This window comes from Tachypleus tridentatus, chromosome 6, assembly GCF_004210375.1.
Source record: "Tachypleus tridentatus isolate NWPU-2018 chromosome 6, ASM421037v1, whole genome shotgun sequence".
In the NCBI taxonomy this organism is placed as follows: Eukaryota; Metazoa; Arthropoda; class Merostomata; order Xiphosura; family Limulidae; genus Tachypleus; species Tachypleus tridentatus.
The window spans coordinates 104,271,628-104,294,542 of NC_134830.1; the positions used below are offsets into that span (position 1 = coordinate 104,271,628).

At 32.5% G+C, this 22,915-nt stretch overlaps 1 protein-coding gene across 1 annotated transcript in view; it reads right to left on the reverse strand.

Annotated features, from left to right (window-relative positions):
* LOC143251680 (uncharacterized) overlaps positions 1-21,793 on the reverse strand; it is an 83,941-nt gene extending 62,148 nt beyond the window's left edge. The window contains exons 1-2 of the mRNA XM_076502933.1: positions 21,621-21,793; positions 20,563-20,569 (exon numbers count right to left, since the gene is read on the reverse strand). Coding sequence (XP_076359048.1) covers positions 20,563-20,569; positions 21,621-21,793 — 180 coding nt within the window. The remainder of the gene's footprint in view (positions 1-20,562; positions 20,570-21,620) is intronic.
* Positions 21,794-22,915: the final 1,122 nt, after the last annotated feature.

Here is a 22,915-nt window from a genome sequence, read left to right on the forward strand (position 1 = left end):
ACTTATACAGTTAGACATGTTCTCTTCATTTTTGGCGTTGTTAATGTTTGCATTCAAGAACACTCAGCCTGGCTCGCAAGATAAGTTGAATGTTCGATACAATTCCTTATCTTTAAAGCAGACAGTTAAAATCAGAACAGTTACTCTACGAAGACCAAAAGTACTTTGCACTGTTTTATAACAAAACGATGTTTGAGGTTTGAGGTTTTTCTGTTCGAGGGAACTTCAACGGAAACAGACTTGCTTATATTAGACAGCAAATCCCGCATCATGACTAGCTGAGACATGCAGTTTCAAATTGTATCAGATCTCGTTACTTCAGCAAGGATAACGTTTTCTACGCCTCTATATTTTTAAAGCTCTTTTGAATAACATTCCAATGTCGACCAAGCTTGCCTAACGAGAAGCGGCATATAGATTATATAGAATGGGAGTTGTTATCGCATATCAGCAATTGTTTCATATCATAGAAATTACCTTCAATGTCAATTCTGTGATAAGTTAAGGTGAAGAAGCTGTGTTTCTGAAACCTAAAGTGTACCATAGCAACACAAAATATTTGGGTAGGAGGTGAAAAGATACTGTGTTTCAAACCGTGACGTCGTTTAAGAACAATGTTATTTTACGACGTAAATCGATTTAAAAATTTATCACAAAACACGTTCAGAAATCGTTAAGCATCTATGTTAAGTTATAATGTTAAAAAACAATAAAACACAATTCAGTTTTTTATACATTGGAATAAACAAATGTATTTAAAAAAGTTACAAGGGTCATTTTGCAATATTATTATTAATTATAGAGTAATAAATGATGATAGTTAAGACTATATTTGTCTGAATGTAAATATAAGCAAAATTTGAGTCTAATTTGTTTTTTGGTACTTCCTCAAAATACTCATATTAAATATTGCTACAAAAAGCAGTTTTACTTAATCTTAATATAATGTATATCATATTCTGCGGACATACAACGCTAGAAATAGAGTTTAGATACCCATACATCATAAACTGAAAAACTTCATAATTTCAGAACTCTTCGCCTTTTCTCTAGAGTTATTTCAATATATTTGTATATGTATATATGTATGATAGATTAATGTTATTATTTTAGTATTCTTCATACATTTCACTTGTTACTAAGAGAATAATGATATATCACTTTTTATTTATAACTGAACCACGTGATAGAGAAACACAATATTGTTCATCAATATTAAATATGAATCATTATATTGAGGTGATAATCGTATTTCCTGTACTTGTTTCTTAGTGTAATAAATGTAGATAAACTTCAATAGAATCAATGAGTTTTTAATGCTTAAAGAATAAGACAGTAATTTCATAATATTCCAACTGAAATATGGTACGAGTACAAAGCTACTACCGTGGGGGCGTTATAAAGTGACGGTCAATCCCACTATTCTTTGGTAAAAGAGTAGCCCAAGAGTTGGCGGTGGGTGGTGATGACTAGCTGCCTTCCCTCTAGTCTTACACTGCTAAATTAGGGACGGCTAGCACAGATAGCCCTCGAGTAGCTTTGTGCGAAATTCCAAAACAAACAAACAAAGCTACTAATGACTGGCTTGTTACCCCTTGCTTTTATTATCAGTATCATCACAGAATTAGTTACGTTAACGGTTAAGAGCATAATTTGGTAATTCTAATCACAAGAATGTAATTACTCTGCCGTGTGTTTGTTCACAATAAAGGAATGTGTGCTAAAATATCAAAAGTCCAATATATCTTCGTCACACTAATTGCTTTTACTTAAATGGTGTCTACTTAGTAGTCCTGTGGGCGAAAATTCTAAGATAGATTGTTAACAGAATGTGATGGATTGCATCCGCTCTACGATTGTGCTTAAAGGACTATCAGTTAAAAAAGATGAATGTATACACGTGTTAAGTAATCGTCGTTAACTCAATAAATTTATCCCTACGTTTACACAAGTAGATAACATCATAAGGGCTAGAAAATAATTTAATTTCTGTAAAATTTGAAAAGAAAACGTCATCTCTCTCAAGAATATTTAGTGATTAAAATTTTCAGTCTGTCTTTCTTTTCTTTTGTTAATCTGTTTCATCCATATATATTTATTATTTTTTATTTCTCTATTAGAGGCCCGGCATGGCCAAGCGTGTTAAGGCGCTCGACTCGTAATCACCGTATGGGCGTTATAAAGTTCCGGTCAATCCCTCTATTCGTTGGTAAAAGAGTAGCTCAAGAGTTCGCGGTGGGTGGTGATGACTAACTACCTTCCCTCTAGTCTTACACTGATAAATTAGCGACGGCTAGCGCAGATAGTCCTCGAGTAGCTTTGCGCGAAATGTAAAACAAAAATTTCTCTCTTATTCTTGACTTTGTATTCGTACAATATATATATGAATAAAACAGAAAATGGTAATTGAAAATAAGATGAAATATTGAATTTTATACGTGTATTTCTATGTAAAATATTACAAAAAGAAAAATGCTCATTTTTTTTCAACAAAATTTACAAAAGTATTTATATGTGCGTAAAATAAATAAATGAACAAATATTCATCTCTTTGAAACAGACCACATTGTCGGATATCTCGTATAGTTGGATTACTTGTAACTATAAAGGCATTTTAAAATGTTTTTAGGTTTGCCGATCGATATTATTCTTACGTATATAGATTAATCTGTGGTAAACACCGCTAGATAAATGAAAACTGACTTCCTCTTGGTTTTAGTTGCTCTAATTTAATGAGAGTTGCTTTACATGTTCGCTGCTTTCTTCATAATTAAAATTTAAATTATTAATACCGTGACAACACTGCTGACACTTTCCTTATAGAAAAATCAAATATAAATTGCAATATTAATGAATTCAAAAATTCACAAATCTCTCGATGAATATACAAAATACCACTTTGAATCGACACCAAAAAAATGTTTCTTGTGAGAAAGAAAGAAAGAAAATAAAATAAACCTTCAAACCCCTTTAAAGAATTTTATGTATTACATATTGAATGTTAAACAGTCCTCGTTACAAATGAGGGCTTTCAAAACAACATATTTTTTAGATAAATTTCGTTTACGGTGCTTAGTGAAACTTAATAGATTTATTTAATATAGCATTTTAAGGCATAGCCCTGTTCTGCTTTTTTTGTTTAAGACTTATAGCAAAATATTTCATTGACGGGGACAAAAATGTTCAGGTAATAAGTTAAAATTGTGAACTTAATTTTTAATAATGAAATGGTGATCTCATGCTGAGCACAGATATCCCATTGTGCTTGCCTACAAACAAGCTAAGGTAGTTTAGTTTAGTTTCTGAAAAGTCATTTTACGTTTCATCTTATTAAACATTTCAAACAATGGAACTATCCACACATTTCTCACTTACAATAGAATTCTGTCACGTGTAACTATAACCACAACTTGACTGATGACGAAAATTAGCCTGAAAACTACTATATTGGAAAAAAAAAAAAAAAGACGCAACCGTTTCTTATCAGATAGTTCAATGACACAGAAATGGTCATGAATCCTATGAGAGACACAACTATGTTTTTTACACTTAACAACAGATACGTTGATAATGACAAACTATCCTTTGCTGGCCCCATTATCCTTATAAAATAAAGACTGAAGCACCTTGGGATAACATTTGATAGAGAACTAAATTTCAATAGCCGCAATTACAAAATTATAATCAGAGTTATCACAGGTCTCCGTGCATTGAAATTAACTGTAGGAAAGAAAACTGAAAAAGGTAACCAGTTAATGCTTAAATATTTATCATGTAAATCCTGGAATATGCAATATCAATGATAGATATTAGTTATACACAGTTAGATGAGATTAAAAAAACACAAGGAACCTTTTACGATTGGCTAGGAGCTGTATTTCAATCCACTCTTAAAATCCTTGCTACACCTCACAAGTAACAACAGCTTTGCAGAGCATCAACATACAAAATTACTTCTTGGGATCGTGCAGTGTAAAGGTCATGCATTCTATAAAACAAACCACTTCCATTTTTAATAAATATACTTAGTATCCCGAAAATTGTTTAATTCCAAAGTCTAAGTTCAAGGGAGTTTCAGTTCAGTCTACACTTTGATCAATGTGTTTTTTTTATATTAGTTTCGTAGAATTGCACTCTTTACCACTAACTCTGAACACAAGTTAAGTAAAGAAAGATATACTAGACCTATTAAATAGTGAAAAGTTTCAAACTTACAGATGAGAAGTGCAATTTTCCAAAACTAGTATAACTTAATAACACACGCTGACCTGGACCTACCTTGAAGTTAGACTTCGGAATACTAATTTTATTTATTATGTCTGCTATTGTGCGAGTATTTTATGTGAAGAACTGAATAATGCCAATTACACTTTTTCTTCACTGCACTATATCTAGTGTGTAGGCTATTTTCACGGCGACTCTAAGGCACGTTCACACCAACAATATCTTTGACTGTTCTTTCTAGCTAGAATATCCAGCTCCACATCGTTTCTGCATACATCATCTAACCAAAGGTTTGCTTGCAGGAAATGACATTGTTAGATAGTTACTATTTATGTTCTGTGAGTTTATCAAAATATTTAAATAGTTTGTATGACAATTTTTAAATCGATCAAAAACTACAAGAAACGAATTAAATATTATCAGTTGCTAATTGTGACTTAAAAAACAGTGCGTCCTCCAAAAGCCTGGCACTTTCTCCCTACGTTTGTTTTTATAAAGTAGTCTTTTCTATCCTTCTACAAGAACATTTATGAACCAATGGGACCGCCATGGCCGGGTGATTAGGGAACTCTACTCTCAAAACTGTAATGATTATCCAAAAAAAAAACATAACATGTTAATTTATACTTAGAAAAAATAACACGATTATGAGCCACTCTACCTTTTTATGAGGCCCGGTATGGCCAGGTGATTAAAGCACTCGACTCATAATCGTGGGTTTGAATTCCTATTACTCCAAACATGCTCGCCCTTTCAGCCATGGGGGCGTTATAATATCATGATCAGCCCCATTATTCAATAGTAAACGAGTTAGCTAAGAATCGGTGGTGGGCTTACTTATATGTATCATTAGCATTCAGTCTTGGACAATCTAAGCTAGGTAACTTTAAGTTCAATCTCCAATGTTACATTGAAGTGTTGGTCAATAAAATCTTAATAAAGGCAATTCATGACCAAAGTTTAGCATCCTTGTAGTTTTATTTCACAGTTTAATTACATACAAGATCTATAGATGTGAGTTGACTGTCACATTAAAACAAGTTGAAATATTGGCAAACTTGTAAGGTAAAAATTTGTTGTTCATTTTCTTTCCTTTTTCTCTATGTCATCTCTTAAAATTTTCACGGATTTCTTGTCACATATAAGTATTGGAAACAATATTTTTGTTTATATCCACGCCAGCTACAATACAACTTCGAGAAAACATGTAGTTTTCTAAAGTCATTTTATAATTCTCACAAAAACATGTAGCATACTGAAGTCACTTCTCAAAACATAAAATTATCTGACTTTTACTTTATTGTAATACGACTAGCTGGACACAATAATTAAATGTTATACAAACATATGCCATACTGAATCAAGTTAAACAATCATTTTATTAGAAGAATAACAATTTATATGACTGATAATATTAGCGAAAAATGAGCCACTCACTCATCAGTGAAAATAAAGCTTCACTTTCTTCATACCCCTTATATCTTTGAAAGAAACATATCATCATTTCCCAGTATATTTGAATAGTATAGCATTAGAAGGATTTGTTAATAAATTCCCTAGAAAAAATAATAAATTTATTAAGCATGCATGATAAAATACTGACAATGCAAGAAGTGGTCTGTGATTGTTTACATTTAAGAAAGTTGAAGTGTAAAAACCATTTCTTGAATTTTTGTTATGCTGTATTAAAGATAAAATGAAATGACTTTAAATAATGCCAAAATAACCCAAAATTTTGAAGGTTTAATTGTTTAAAAAAGAAGCAGAATGTATCCACAACCACAAGAACAAAAACCTAACGTACTCTAAGTCTTTAATTACTTCCAGTTATGAACATAAATGTTGGTTTGTTTTTAATTTCGCACAAAACTACGTAAAAACTATCTGGCACTAGCCGTCCATAATTTAGCAGTATAAGACTAGAGGGATGGCAGAGTGTCATAATCACCGAGCGCCAACTATTTGGTTACTTTTTTATAAACAAATACTGGGATTGACTATTACATTATAATGCCCTCACGGCTGAAAAGGAGAGCATGTTTGGTGTAACAGGAATTCGAATCCATGACCACTCAGATTACGAGTCGATCGCCCTAACCACACGTTCAAGTATTTAAAAGTTTCGTAAAATCCAGTGTTACGAAACATTAATTTCAAAACATTTAGCTATTTTGATCTCTTTTATTGTAAGCTAAAAATATCATGAATCATAAACACCATATGATAATATTTTTACACTTAGTATAACAAAAATCACCTATAGCTCAATCAGTTGTAGATCTCGTTTTCAGTTTAGAAAAAAATAGTCACACAAACGCTTACGTGAGAAAAAACCAGACACTTGAGATAATATGCTCTTTACTTTTCACTTATTTTTACACTAAATGAAATGTCAGGATTCCTGACTTCTTGAAAATTACGTACATAGATCAAGATTTGGTGTCACATTGACGTGAAAAGAATGTCAGTAAATCCTAGAAAGCATTTGTGTGCCATGAAGACATGTATTCTATCCAATCCTGTAAGCTCTAACGATACCTGCAAATCTTTTCATAAGTGGATAAATAAAACAAAGTAAATACTAGATTTACCGTCTTCTAGGACAAATAATATGATTTATGTTGTGTATCGTTCAAATACTTAAATAAAAGGAATTATCAAAATGTTTCTTAAAATGATATCGATCTATAAATAATTGGTTAACATGGTCATTGTAGAAAAAAAGAAATGAAATATCCAACTGACTTCTAAGAATTACAAGTGAAAAAATCCGCTTATAGCGAAACCATTTCTGGAGCATTAAGATAGATTTATTTGGATTTTATTTTTCGATTCTAGTCTTCAAACATACACTATTAGTTATGATGTTGTGTTACAAACACCTGGTCTGGCATAACCAGGTGATTAGGGCGCTCGACTCGTAATCTGAGGGTCGTGGATTCAAATGCCCGTCACATCAAATATGCTCGTCCTTTCAGTTGTGGGGGCGTTATAATTTTACAGTCAATCCACTATTCATTGGTAAAAAGAGTAGCCCAAGATTTGACGGTGGGTAATGATAACTAATGTCTTTTCTCTAATTTTATACTCCTAAATTAGGGATGGCTCGCGCAGATAGCCTTTGTGTAGCTTTGCAAGAAAATTCAAAACAATGAATTACGAAGACCACCTTTGTTACTTCTTTTATTAAGCGTAAACAACTTGTTTTGTGATGTAATGCAGATTGTTACTTCACAACTACTAAAATTGTGTTCCCAGACACCTGTGTGAACTATAGTAAAATTTATTGTTTTAGCAGTATAAGCATACAGGTATTCTATGTTTTCCAAGAAAAATACTGAAGTGTTGTTTTCAGTTAAAAAATTTTATTAATTTAAATATATTATTGTTTGGTGAAGTCACATTTGGATTTTGAGAATGAAGATTTGAACACTTGTATTGCGTTTTGTTAGCTTTGTTATTACTAGAACTTGTGGTATAACTACTGAAACACCGAACTTGTGTTGTAATATTTTAGCACAACGGTTTTTTCTATTCTGTATAACATGTTTACTAGATGATTTTCTACTGGTGCCAAGACACTGATTGCGGAAATATTACGCTACTAATAGGATAAAAACTAGATGTTCTCAGCACAGGAGAGTGCAAAAATTGTATTCAAATCACATGATGAAAACGCAATAGAGCCAAAACAAAACGTAAATAACGAATTCAAGATAAGAATAACAAATGTGTTTGTTAAATAAATCAAAACTTCTGGAACTATCACAAAAACTGTTCGCTAGGAAACGTATTAAGGTTGATAGAACTGTATAAAAATACTGAAAAACAGAAGCAGCTCATAAATAAGTTTTTCATTTTTTTTCCATTTTATTGCCATTTGTACAGTTGGGCATGTCTCTATATAAAACGTATAGTTCACGGATAGTTTTCTCTGTGATGTTTCTGGGTATTATTCGACTTATATTATTGATAAGCAGATATTCATAGTGTTGAATTCAAATCTTTTGCCCAGCAAAACATTTTTTAATGAAAACAAATTTAATACTGTATTGCATACCAGTATGATTTTTATTAGTTGTAATAGATTTGATATCTTTCCTTCTTTTGATGATGGTTGTGTATATTTTAATTTTGAAAAACTAAACAAAACTTGGCCAGATTTATATATATTTTTAGTATTTCTATTTGCATTTCGATCAGACATTTTTGAAATTTAAATATGTAATACAAATGGAAAGCTAGGGAAAAATTTGTAATATTTTCATTTTTATAAAATAATAAATCATTTAACTCATATGAAATGCAATCCAGATGCGTGAGCTGATTGGATGTCTCAGACGATACATAGAGAGATGATGACGTCACAACTCCACGAAGTGGCACCAGAGGTTGTATTACTAAGGAAGAGGTGGCATCATAGTTCCACGTAGTGGTGATAGAAAGAGTATTGCTAGGAAAGGGGTGACATCATAGTTCAACAAATCCGTACCAAACCTTACTAAGGATAATGTTATTATGGTTACATATATCAACTTATTCTACGTTATCACTTTTTATTTTTAATATGCTTGTATGTCCTGAGAAATTTTATCACACCCAACGTTTCGCTTTTATAGGACAGTTGATCGCTGATGGACACGTACCTCCAAGTTTCTTTTGTGTTCAGCAATCTTGTGAAAGAAATTAATAAATTTCTATATTATTCCTAGCTTTTTAGATATCAATTCTGATGTTTATAGACTGCTCAATTAATAATATAGACTGTACTTCTGGATAGGTGAGAGCACATATAGTTTTGGATAAGGCGATGATATCGAAATGCATCTCAGTTTGTAAATGTCCCTGCTTCACCAAGTTAAAGTGTGAGCATCTAGCAGATAGATCGGGTGTCAAATCATCAACAACAAAAATCGTATATCCTCTCGATTACTCATCATACCCCATATCAGTTTCTTGATCTTGAAACTGTTTCTTAATATCACGAAATAATGTTTCATAACTCCATGCATACAGTTCACCTTCAAAATCTGGATTTGAAAGTCAAACAGAAACCTGTTTTTCATCCTCACTCATTGCCAAAAAAAATCATACTGTAATGTTCGAAATATATATAGTACGAGTGTTGTTTTTTCCAAGAGATGCCAACCATTACGATTTGAGCGTAATCATTACGATTTTGGTGTATTCATTACGACTGTACGCTCATACAGACAAATATTACGACTTGTTGCAACTCCCAAATTATTATATACTATATAGGCCTATACAATAAAGTGATAAATTGTTCCCCCACGGCTTGAAAGGGGTAAAAAGAAAATTTCTAGTGAGATACAAATATATTTTGATAATAAATAAAAGACATAGTCCAAATGGCTACTTGCGATAATCATGTTTGTGCTTGAAATAATAAAAAAATATTTGTATTTCCGACGTCTACCAATAGTTTGAGTGTGGTGCTTTTCCATACTGGGTACGTTGGGGAATCCATAATTACGTCATCACTGCTTGTCAGCCAATCAGCGCTCGCGTAGATGGGTATTTCTCGTTTTCTAAGCGGCATAGAAATACCAATGCGATCGTTCACAAGATGGAGAAAAAGAGGCCTCGTTCACCAGATTGTCTTGTTTCTGGCGAATCTAAAAGGACTAAAATTGTGAAAGGGCTCTGTCTATAATCATTACGCTCAGTCATTTGAAATACTTGGAATCTTTGCATTATAAATACATTCATTAACAATTAAATCTTCAGGTTCTTTGTAATGACAATTCCATTTCTTCATCTCACAATCTTTACATTTATAAGGCATATATCGAAACTTTACTGAGTTATAATGGGAAAGCTAGGAGAAATCATTAGATATCTTCTTTGTGGATAAAGGGTATGATAGGTAGTTTTGACTATCTCAGCTTTAATAATGATAAGATGAAGAAATTAAAACAGACACGTAGTAATAATACTGTCGACATGATCAGTCATCTACATCTGGCCATCGTTTTAAAGTCGTGTTAAATGATATAAATTTGAAACGTCAATTCATACGAAGCAAGATTCTTTTTATATTATGTCACGTGATAAATTAGAAGTTAAAGTAGTTCTATAACACATTTATATCTATACAAGAAAATTCAAGATAACCTCTAAGACATTCTGTTGCATACTAAAGCTTTTTACAAAGAAATGGATAAATATCCAGTCCATTTCAGTAACTGGTCAGTCTAGAAAACCCATAATGAGATACCTAAGAAGCCAGAAAGATTATAAAAGTTATTTGTTACTATTACAGGAATTGTGTATGCACAAGTAGCTCAGATGTGTATTTTCCAGTTATCAACTACCTTATAAAAGCAAAACAGTACGCATGATAAAAACTTCTCAGCATATATAAACAAAGTACATATATAAATTACGAAAAAAGAATAAGTTGAGACATGTTAAGATCTGTAAGTAGTTCAATGACCACTTAGTAAATTACAGAACTAACATCATAACACTATCCTTTGTAACCTCTGGTGCCAATTTGTCGAACTACAATATTATACCTCCCTAGTAACACTTCCTTTAGCACCACTTTGCGGAACTATAATGTAAAATCAAGTATGGTTGAAATAAAACAAGTTTCTAAACAATTAATTTTTTTTGATAAATAAAATGCTATTCTCGTCATTGCCGGATCGAGTTGAATAGCAGTGGTGCCGCTCTTACCTTACAATTTCTAAACTATTGATACCTTGTAATTTGCCCCACTGAGTACATTGGAATAAACAAAAACAAAATATATAAACGAACGTATATGATTTCTAACATCATGAGAAATGTTTGACTTACCTATTGAATAGTTGCAGTGAGTGATTGGTTTTTAATTACATTGGAAAAAGGCTCGACATGACATTTTGGTTTCTGTGCTTGTAATTTGAATTCGATGGTCGCGTTCACTTTTTACAAAAAAACTTGATACGCACTTTGGAATCACAGATGCACTATAAAAGTGACGATATAAGATTAGAATAAATTTGCAGCAAGTGTTGTAAAATGAATGTTTTCCATATATTTTATAAGTAAAAAATTATAGCAGGTTATGCGTAAATAGCTCTTGTGTAACTTTGCATGAAACAATAAAACTATTTAACAAACCCTCTGAAAAAAAGTTTGACATTTCAAATAAATAAATATTTATTCTTTCAGACATAAAATACAGGGAGGTATGTTAAACAGTTTCAAGTATATAATAATATTTATATTCATTGGAATTTTTTCTTGAATATTTTAGCATCGTTACACTTTAGACACGTACACTGATTGGCTGCCTCAGGTCCTCATAAAAAATAAGACTACTAATGCTTTACTATTTTATGGACCAAAGTGTATAAATGCCTTCTTTACGATTTAATGTCGGCTGTGAATATTTCAGGATAATTGCTCTATATAACAACTTAGCTAACTGTATGATTTTCTCCTTCTCCCCATTTGCACTGCTGTATATCTGCGGACACACAACATCAAAAACTGGGTTTCAGTATCCGTGATGGATAGAGCACAGATAATTCATTGTATAGCTTTGTGCTTAATTCTAAACAAAGAAAGCATGGTTCCTTATTAATTGAAAGCAAACTCACTTTTCAGATGGTGAAAATGATCTTTATTTTTCTTGAAAAATGGAACTGTTTCTATCAGTTAGTTCTTGATTAAAATAGGTTAAATCATTCCACGTTCTGATAGCAAATAAATGTTGTTATCGAGCGAAGTTTTAATAGTTTTAAAGAATTTTGAATTTTTTTTGTAGTAAAGATAACTTACTTTTATTGAAATGTTTCCTCTTCCTTACGAGAAATGTTTCTTAAACATTTTTGTTGAGTTTGTGAAAGTCAAAAGTGCGTGTCTAAATTTTAAAATTTATATTATTTTGAACTACCGTAATTATTATTGTAAAAGTTTTAAGTATGTATGACTAAGACTAAAAAATAACCCAAATAATTATTAAAATAAATATATACATAAAGACATCATGTATGGGAGAAAATATAAGCCGAATTCTGGTTTTTGAAGATTGGTTTCAGAATGAAAGTTTCTTCTTAATTTCCTTCTCACCTTTAACTGTTAATAAATTTGCCAGATTTAATTTTTCTTTAAGACAAAATCTTCTACCTTCTGCTTTAGCAAGGTAATCATTATATATTATTCTGGTATAATTATATTTTTTTATTAGTTTAATAACCTTCCGAAATTTCGTGTTCGTTATCATTCTATTCTTTGCTTTCTTGTCATTTATGAAAATTATTTTTATAATGACTTAAAATTTTAAAATATTTTTTCACCTTTTCCTTTTATATATGTAATTTTTGAAGAAACCTTGTACATTTTGCATGTTTATGTATTCATCAAAATGTATTCTTTCAAGAATATATTATATGATTCCATGAAAATCACAAATAAACAACAAACAATTTCACCTCCTACTTCTTCGAACCACGTTGTATAAAAAATATTTTGTATAATGAGCTCCTAATACTCAAATGGAAAATATATTTTGCATATGATATTCAAGAATGAAGCAGGATCTCCAGATGATTTTATACGTAATAACACACTTACTTTCAATGAAATGACTAGCATAATGCCTTTTTCTTACGGATGTAAAATTTTACAAAATATTTATCTGAACATTCCTTAATCTTAATGCTTAAGTGAAACAGAGAGGTTTACGACAGTATTGCAAAAAGTTTAAGGCATTGATTTGCAAACCTTTTATACAAATGTTTTTAGGTTTTTTTTTATTTTTCTGGGGTAAGCCTGACATGGCTTGATGGTTAGTGTTCTCAAAACTAAATTTATTTATGAAGATATTGAAACCCTTTACCAAATACACGCAATCTTTCAGATGGGAGGGGAGGGGTTGTAATGTTACTGTCAATATCACAATTAACTGGTAAAGAGCGGCTCATAAGTTGGAAGTATGTAACGTTTACCAAGTGCCGTAGCTCTAGTCTATTACTTGAAAAGTTCAAAATTAGGGACAGCTAGTGAAAACGGCGTTTATATAGGTTTTTGAGAAAATTCTACAAACAAGAAGAGTGTTTAAATAAATAACGATCTATTAGATTAATAATAGTTTACATTTTTATTTTTAAAATGAATGTTTAAATTTACTAAAAACATTGTAAATAAAATCTGTAAAGTTTCAATCTATTAATAAAACTAATTACACGGTTTTAAGAGAAATACAAAACTAAATTAGAGTCACAACAATTACCTTTAAGTTAATTAAAAAACAACTGTTAACATTATTTTACACAATAAATATTTGATATTCCAGAATATCTCTAAGAATTTACAGTTGTCTGTTATTTAACGAAAAATCATAGTTTTAATAGGTATATAATTTAAGGTAAATAGTATTTTCTAGACATTTGGTTTGGTGTATTATATAATTTATTACATTTAGCTGACGTCTGTGTTTCTTACCCATGCAGTCAATAATCATCAATTGATTTTTATTCTGCATGACAGAAAAAAAAATGTTACTTTAAAATGCCTTTTGTAGACTAATGTATCATATATAATATATGTTTCAAACCATTTTCATAGCTCTTTTATCAGTAAAATGTGCCAATTAGATTTACCAGTTAATTAAGTATAAAAGAGTTATTCACTTTGTTACTCTGTCGATAACACTTTCACGCTCATTGTTTGGTAATACTCAATAATACATACTCGTATTGTCGCTTAGGAACAAAACTCACTTGATTGTTCTTAGACCAACTGTGGTGTACATGTTGAATGCATTTTTATAATTCTATTTTATTTTTATATGTTACTTTTATTAGCTCATTTGTAGCTTCAGTATTATGTTCTCGAGCCTGCAAACCACTTGTTATTTGTTCTTCCAAAATAACCCTTATATTAACAGTTTCATTGCCAATGGTAACTTGGTAGAGAGCTGTTGCCCGAAACATCGTTTTCTTATTTTATTAATAAAGTTTCCCCCAATGGTTCAGCGGTATGTCTGAGGACTTACAACGCTAAAAACCGGATTTCGATACCCGTGGGGGCAGAGCACAGGTAGCCCATTGTGTAGCTTTGTGCTTAATTCAAAACAACAACAACTTATTATTAATAAAGTTATTTTAACTTGGCAAGTTTTTCACTGCTAATTTATAATCTGTTTTGCGCAATACTCATGTTGGTTTGTTAGAAAAATTTGTTTTTTATTCTTCAAAATTTATCTGTAGTGTTTCAACTAAGCCTTACGTTACGTTAATGTATTAATTAGCCCTACTATTACTAAAGTTATATAGTCACTGTTTAAAGTTTCAGGTAGTGAATAAATGTTAATAAATATTAACACATATAATATCTACTTGGCCTTAACACATAGAGAAAAACAAACGTTTATTATTACCAAGTATCTTTAATTTATTGTAGAGTTGAAAAAGTTGAAAATTTTGTGTCAGAATATCCTCAGTATGTTTTCTACTTCCTGGCCTAGAATACACTGAAAAGGCTCAAGAGTGCTATTTGAGACTCTTTTAGAGTACACATGTACTTTTGTTCACGATAATATTTCATTTTTTCTGCATTTTTGCTGAAAATATGATGAGTAAAGAATTACTTCGAGACTAATGAAATAAGAGAAGAGTGAGTGAAATTTGAAGGTGCGGACAAATTCGTGTTAGCTAAATTTTATAATTTTCCTTAAGCATTCAATAATAGTTTTGAGTCATTTTGACGGGCTTTTATACTAAATTTAAATAATTTCCTTATAATAAATATAGCAGTAAAACCACGAATATTAATGAAAGTTTGATTTTGTTTTATGCTCAAAAACAAAATCGAGCAATCAAATATTTATGCTTAAAAGCTATATAATGGTATTATATGTAGTCCTAACTATATCTAATATTGTTTTAGATTTAACGCTAAGCCATCAGAGAGAGTAAAAATTTATTTTAAAATGTTTTAGTTGTTGTTTTAGCAATTTTTATTTGATAGTGTTCTCCTCTCAAACCTATATTTTTATAGTTAACTGAACATTTAGTTATATACATTTGAATAATTGATGTAGAATAATAAAAATAACCTCGTTTACTAACTTCTTAAATTTGAAAAGATTACAACAAATTTTCTGCTGAATTCATTAAATGCACCTTAAACTTGAACTTTCCGAAATCAAATTATCAATGGAATCATTCTAATGATAATGAAATAAATAGTGAGTCTTCTTACGAAAACTTTGTCCAATTTTATTATATAAAATAAATCATTTAAAAAAGAGGCATTATGGTTATTTAAGTCTCAGACAAAAACAACGTTGACGTAGATAATAAAACATTAAGGATAAAATTAAATGCAAGAAACCCAACACCTACGTTTAGTATTAATGAAACGTGTGGTTGACAAGTAACATTGGAGTAAACCTCAATACTGAAAAACTAAAAGCGATTAAAAAAAAAAAACGCCACTCGACTAGCAAGAAAAGAAGTTTAAATTACATTGTACATCAGTTTTTACTTTAGAAGATACTGTATACGGTACGGTAATATCTACTAAACACTTGTAACCGACGCCACTAGTATGTGATAAATCAGCATTTGATACAATGAAAAAAATTAGCTTGGAAATTATTTATTTAGACAGGAAGCAATGATAAATCAGGTAGTTTTATAATAACCACGTGCAATTAATATTCTTGATATAAAATTATTAAGGTAACAATATTTTTATGGTAAAATAATATACACATTTTAATTGAATTTTATTTTCCCAATAAATAGTGAACACTTTCTTATATCATCGGGTTTCTCGCCAACCTCAAAAAACGTAATCAGTACCGTGGTTAATTTAAATCTATAATGACGGGTATTTAAATCATTAAGTCATATATTCTCGTGCAGAATATAGATTTCGGTGCAGGCTGTTAAATTATACTATCTGCCATAATAACTAATAATAGCCAGTAGATATCACCAAGATAAATATACAGGTCAAAGGAATAATAGTTTATGATAAATTGTCAAGACTCTATAATACTTACGTGGAGTGGGTGATAAAAATATAAATTAAACTTTTACACTTTGTACACAAGCCAAAGATGGAATGCCTTTTATAAAATTTAGAGGGCACTAAAAACTGTGATTTTAGTTATAATGATTTTCAGTTACGTGGGTTCAATATTTTCATCTTTATATTGGTTTACCTTGCTTACTCTAATCTAAGAATTATACCTACTAATTAAAAATCAATCAATATTATCTTTTTGACTTATATGTGTAAGTTAAACACATAATTAAAACTCATCAAACACATGTGTTATTTATTGAAAACAGTACACCATTATATATTAATAGAGTACCTTAAATTTTAAAATTAAATAATATGTTGAACAATCGTCAAATTTGGGTGATATTTTTAATTAAAGAAAGATGAAGTTTCATTTGTTTGTTTTTGAATTTCGTGCTGAGGTGCACGAGGGATATGTGTGCTAGACGTACTTAAGTTAGCAAACTAAAATTAGAGGGAAAGCAGCTATCACCATCCACTGCTAACTCTTGGAGTACTCTTTTGCAAATGAATAATGGGATTGATTGAAATTTTACAACACCCGCACTGGTGAAGGGACAAATGTATTTGCTGTGAAAGGGATTCGGACCCGTGACCTTCAGGTTATGAGTCTAGCGACCTAATTAACTGCCCATATCGGTTCTGATAACGTTTGGAGCTAACGCCGTTCGTTAGATCGTACAGTTTACAACAAAGGGAATTTATTTCGATTCCTTGGTCACCTATGTGGTCCTAATTATATATTTATTTTTATGCAACTTAAATTTTGAACGAAAGAGTTACATATCCGATTAAGCCCTAACTGACATGTATATTATTACCTCTCAAAGATGAAAGACAAATTCGAGAACTACAACGAAGATCTTTAGACGTCGATGACAGCGATCTTGGATTTATTCCTAAAATTAATCGAGCAACCGAAGATCTTATATAAGCTGAGGCATTATTTTAAAGATAGAACTGAACTGAAAAAAAAACACCAAGGAAGGTTACAGTTTTGTGATGACAATGAACTAAAATCGACTGTTAAATCAATACATTAACTAACTATTTTAACAGAGATATGATATACAGCTATATCATAGTGATTATTACATAATGGATTTAATAATTCTAGTACTATAACCAGTTAACGGTTAAATTCACTGCCAACAAAGAATTGTAATGTTTGCGCTTTGTACAGTTTAGTAAATACAGTGTAATTCTCATATCTTATAAGTTATTACTAAATATTTTGAAACATTTTTAACACTTACTAAGATGTCAATTTCCGAAAAGCAGATAAATCATTTACATAAGAGTTTTGTGTGTATTACTAGCAATAATCTAAGCATTATATTTTATTCGATCAAGTGAGAACTGAAAAGACACATTAAGTTAGTCAACAATTCTCAAAATTAACTTCCGTTTCTATTGGCAAACTAAATTTTGAATTAGTTAAAATTAATTGAAATAATGTTCAAGTAAAATTGGTCGAATAATTTAACATATGAATTTAATTTATAGGTAAAATCACTGTTAGAACTATCTTTCGCCTGAATAATGTTAGACAAGCCTACTGCTTACCATATTCAAGATAAGACAGTGTTTTATGAAACAAAAAAAGGCTGTCATAAATATATTCACGTCACTAGAGACTATTTTCTTCAGAACAATCGAGAAAAAGAAAGGGGTGGCTTTGAAGTGTTAGAAGGATCGAATGTACATAAAGTGTACTCGTGGAAGGATACAACAGAATTTAATGTTAAAGATTTGTGGCTCAACGGAAAATTTATAGTTTGGTTGGATCAACAGTATAGGAAGAAAACAAAAGAAGTACATGTAAAGCTTCTGCATGTGAGAAAGTTTAAGAATAAGCTTAGTAAACATTAAATCTCTTTTACAAGTTGTCACATTTAGTGCCAGATCTAACAGAAGAATTGTAATTCCTGATTAAGACACAATTGGGATGTTGCTCTTGGCAAATCATTTACTTATGTAATAGGGTGTCTAAGATTATGCTTTTCAAAACCTTAGCTTTTCTCATTGTGCTTTAATACTTCTAATCCTTGATATCTTTAAGTTAATTATGTTTTAACTTTATTTGCATACCCTTTCACGTTTCAAAGATTAAGGGGACGTTAAGTACTAATAATTTGTCGTAAAAGATAATTTTGTGAAAGATATTATTTATTTTCAACGTACAGGCGCATTGCTATCTAGAAATCAGAACTCGTACTTTAGTGTTATAACACTGATGAACATTCAGGAGAGGGACATTTTTATCAGATAGAAATAACTGAAATAAAAGAAAATTTACTTCTTATATGTCATTAATATATTATCCTATATTGATGATGCTAACCTTCTCAAATCTAAACCATATGTTTCAGATTTATTATACCTCATATTTTAATATGAAAATGATTTATTAATAAAAGCTTATAAACAAACACTGTGTAGTGTAAATAATTATATATACGAAGTTTCAAATTGTATCTAAATGGTAACAGTATTGTGTTTGCAACTTACATGGGTTGATTCGTTGTTTGGCGTTTTATGGCGCAAAGCAACTAGGATATCTACGCCAAACAATCGGTAAAAAAAAATTAAAAATTGAGTAAAATTATTAAAATTCGTAAAAGAATCATTTTAGTGTAAAACAAAGTCCTTTTTTTTAAATTAAAGACTTAGATAGCATTAAAAATACCAATGGCCCTTAAAAAACTAAAAACATTTGTAAGGTGGACAGTGTTACCATTGCCAATGATATTGCCAGTGTCAGAGGTAAAACTGTGGGCAAAATATGTCTTAAATGGTGCCGTCGTTGAGAGTCGTAACGACGGAATGACAGTAAAATGTGGACTATTGTGACTTGGCTGTCACATCTACCACACATTGGTACATCAGTACTATATAAAATAATACAATGAGCTAAAAAACTGTGACTAATGTATAGTCTAGTGAGGACAACGTCTTTCTGATCCTTATTGAAGCAAGACGATCAAAGTCCAATAGAGGGTTTTATCTGGAAAAACGTGTTATCACGTTGCTCACTCCAAATAAACTGCCAACTGGCGTGGAGCCGAGCCTTGAATGTAGAACCGTAGTCCATGTATGGAACAGGCACAGTAATGACAGCACTAGAGCAAACAGACTTAGCTGCGGTGTCAGTGAACTCTTTCCCGCGAATACCAACATGGTCTGGTATCCAGAAGAACTGGATAGAAGTAGATGTTAAAGATAAAAGGGCCAGTTGGTTTTGGATATCGGCGAGAACAGGGTGAGAACTAACGTGAAGCGATTCTAGGGCCAGTAGAGAGCTAAGCGAGTCAGTATAAATTATACAATTTGAGTACTGCTTTGCTTCTATGTGATTCAAGGCAAGAGAAATGGTGTACCGGTTGGCAATGAACACAGAAACTGTACAACCACCAAACCACAATAACTCATGGTAGAGCCCACAGAGTCACCTGATTTTGAACCATCCGTATAAATGGGAATGGAATGATGGTTAGAAAGATGTTCAGCAAAAAGAAGACGCTACTTCCAATCGGGAGTATTCGCCTTTCTCAGATGGTTCAAATAATGGTGGGAATGGTAATAAGCCATTTGAGATGGACTGATCAGTGGCTACAGCAATGTTATCCAATTCATCCAACTGCGCCTGGATACAAAAGCCAAAAGGAATAATGGCAGTCCGCCTGTTCTGAAAAAGCATAGCCCACTGACGAAGGAAAACACAACCCCAGGTGGGACGCTGTGGTAAGGATCGAAGTTTTGAATCATAAAGAAAGCCAACTGCAAATGACGGAGATGTAGAGGAGGTTCATTGGACTCTGTGTACAAATTTTGGACTAAGGAAGTGTGGATAAGTAGCCTTTTCCCATGTAAATTCTTCTTATTGTGGATTCCTGTACGTAGTACGTAGTTCCTGGGATCTAAACATTCACTCACGTGTTTACCGTGCGTGGCGATTTGTGAACGGGAGGAAAGGATCCTGGTGGTTGAAGGGTCTAACACTGGTACTTGGTTGACCCTAGCCCAAGTAGACCAGCCGATTGACCCTGGAGGAGCACTTCAATGCCGTCCATCTACAGGAATTCAAGGCCAACATGATGTATTATGGTTCTCAATGGGTGTTGTGGACATTGTGTCTGAAGCTGGTGTTTTGGTGTAGTGCTCACGAAAACCTGATGCTGCAGCAGTGTCCTTGATTGGCATTGTAGTGCGTCCCTTCCTAGGACTCCATGGTGGGTGGGGCTAGTGGGCGCTGAAATGTATTCCCTTTGCTATGGATACCCCAATACTTGAAAAAATAAAAATGAAAAAATTGAGAAAAACAGATTATCGAAAAACGACCACGACTGTTGTATAGTCACCGTCTCAGTCAGATTCTGTATCTCGATTTATAATCATGCACTCTTTATCTGAGAAATCCTTAAGGCAAATGTCTCCTTTTTTATTCAAAAGAAATTATAGGGGCTTGTTGGCTTCCCCAAATCAGTAAGGAAGTTATGATCTGGAGTTATTTTGGTGGAAATATCTTCACCACAACATACTAAACTTCTCCTAAATTCGAAGAGCATTGAAGTTACTCCCCTTACAACTTTGAATTCTTCCAGAGGATTTATAGTTGAGAGGGATTTAAAGAACATTTTTTGAGTTGGAAATTCTCGTTGGTTTCTCCAGCCAAGGAATTTCTATAATGCGCCGAACCTCCACTCGCAAAGACGGAATTATGGTATCTACAAATGTAATTATTTTTACTTTCACATCACCACGTCCACCTCCTACTATCAAAGCAGGATACGTAAGTAGTAAGGTTAGACCACATATTCCAAACCCTTTCCGATGTTTTCAATGCCAGAGATTTGGACATTCAAAAAACACGACACTTACAAATGAGAACTTCAGTGATGACGAGAAACCCACTTGTTGAGAAATTTATATGCAAAAACGGCTCGTTTGGGCTGAGAAAACACTTTTACATAGAAGAGCGAACAACGTTTACAAAGCACTTTGTGAACCTGACGATGACCGAAGAAGGTCGAAACGTTGTTCGCTCTTCTATGTAAAAGTGTTTTCTCAGCCCAAACGAGCCGTTTTTGCATATAAATGAGAACTTGAACCATATTGTGTCAACTGTAATAGCTCACACCCGTCGTACATTCGTTCTTGCTCTAAGTGGGTGGAGGAGAAAGAGGTACAACGTTTGAAGACTGTACATAATATGTCTTATTTAGAGGCTTGGAAATTAATGCCCCCCACTCCATCACGGACATATGCTTTTGCACTCCATTCCACTGCTACAGAGAAAATGCAGACATATTTCTCCAGCAGCGTCATTTTCAAATCACCTCAAAAGACTTTTGCCCTCTATGATTAAGAGAGTAGATGAGACACCGTCTACTCCCATTTCTGCCTCCATCACGTCTTCCAGTGGCTCCTCATATCTGCTTTCTTTGAATTTGGGTTCTGGCGTTTCCTTGGGTCCATCTTCTTCTTCAGACCCAAGATGCAGAATGGTCATCCGTTCACATTCTCAGTCACTGGAAACTTCGTCCAATGACAGAGACTAACTCAATCGACCCATTGTAGGATCCATGGAGTTCGATAGGCCTCCTTTTAATAAAGAAAATAAACGTGATTTAAAACAGAAGGACTCTTTACCCAATTCGCCTACATAAAAGTAAAAATGACCAATTTGATACAATGGAACTGTCAATGTTTACGTTATAATCTGAATGACATCAAAGCACTGATTGATTTTTACCATCCTGTGTGTCCTTTCTTACAGGAAACATTTCTGAAACATTTCGGTGGTTTTCTTTCTACAGACAGGACAGGTTGTGTGACGGACGAGTGCATGCACTGCTGGTCGATCAGCATGTCCCCATCCTGTCTTTGCCACTAGACACATCCTTGGAGGCCGTAGCCATTCGTGTTTCCTTGGGTTGTACCATCACTGCTTGTTTTCTCTACCTGTATCCATCAGACCTTGATGCTCTTATTCAACAGTTGCCGTCTCCCTTTTTAATTCTGGGGACTTTAATGTACATAAGTTCTTTTGGGAAGGTGCTAATATTGACGGAAGGGGTCGCTCCATAGGGCATATACTCACGGATCACAATTTTTCTCTCTTCAATACTGGTGTTTATACTTATTTTTATGCATCTATTCAGTCTTTTACTGCTGTTGATCTCTCTGTCTACTCCCCTTCACTATTCTCCCACTTTTCTTGGAGGGTTGACAGTAAACCACAAGACAATGATTATTTTCTTATCATTTCGAGAGAAACTGACTGGTCGATGCCACCCGACCTGCATGCCCCGATAGAAGCTGTACCAAGCCAACTGGTTCTCTTTATCTGCTCTCTCGTAACTGTGGTCCCTGAGACAAAATTCTCGGGGCTTATCTTTGACCATAAGCTGACCTTTATATGACACATCAAGCAGCTTTGAATCACGTCTACAAGGGCACTGAAAGTCCCCCATGTCCTTTCCTCCTCCTCGAAACTGGACTATGAGTTTCTGGTCTATAGGTCTGTCGAAAACTCAACCTTGAGTATACTGATAGGCCCAGTACTTTAAGAATATTAGGTTTATTGGTCCAATCATTTTGTCTACTTTTAAAGCATAAAATCAGAGCATTA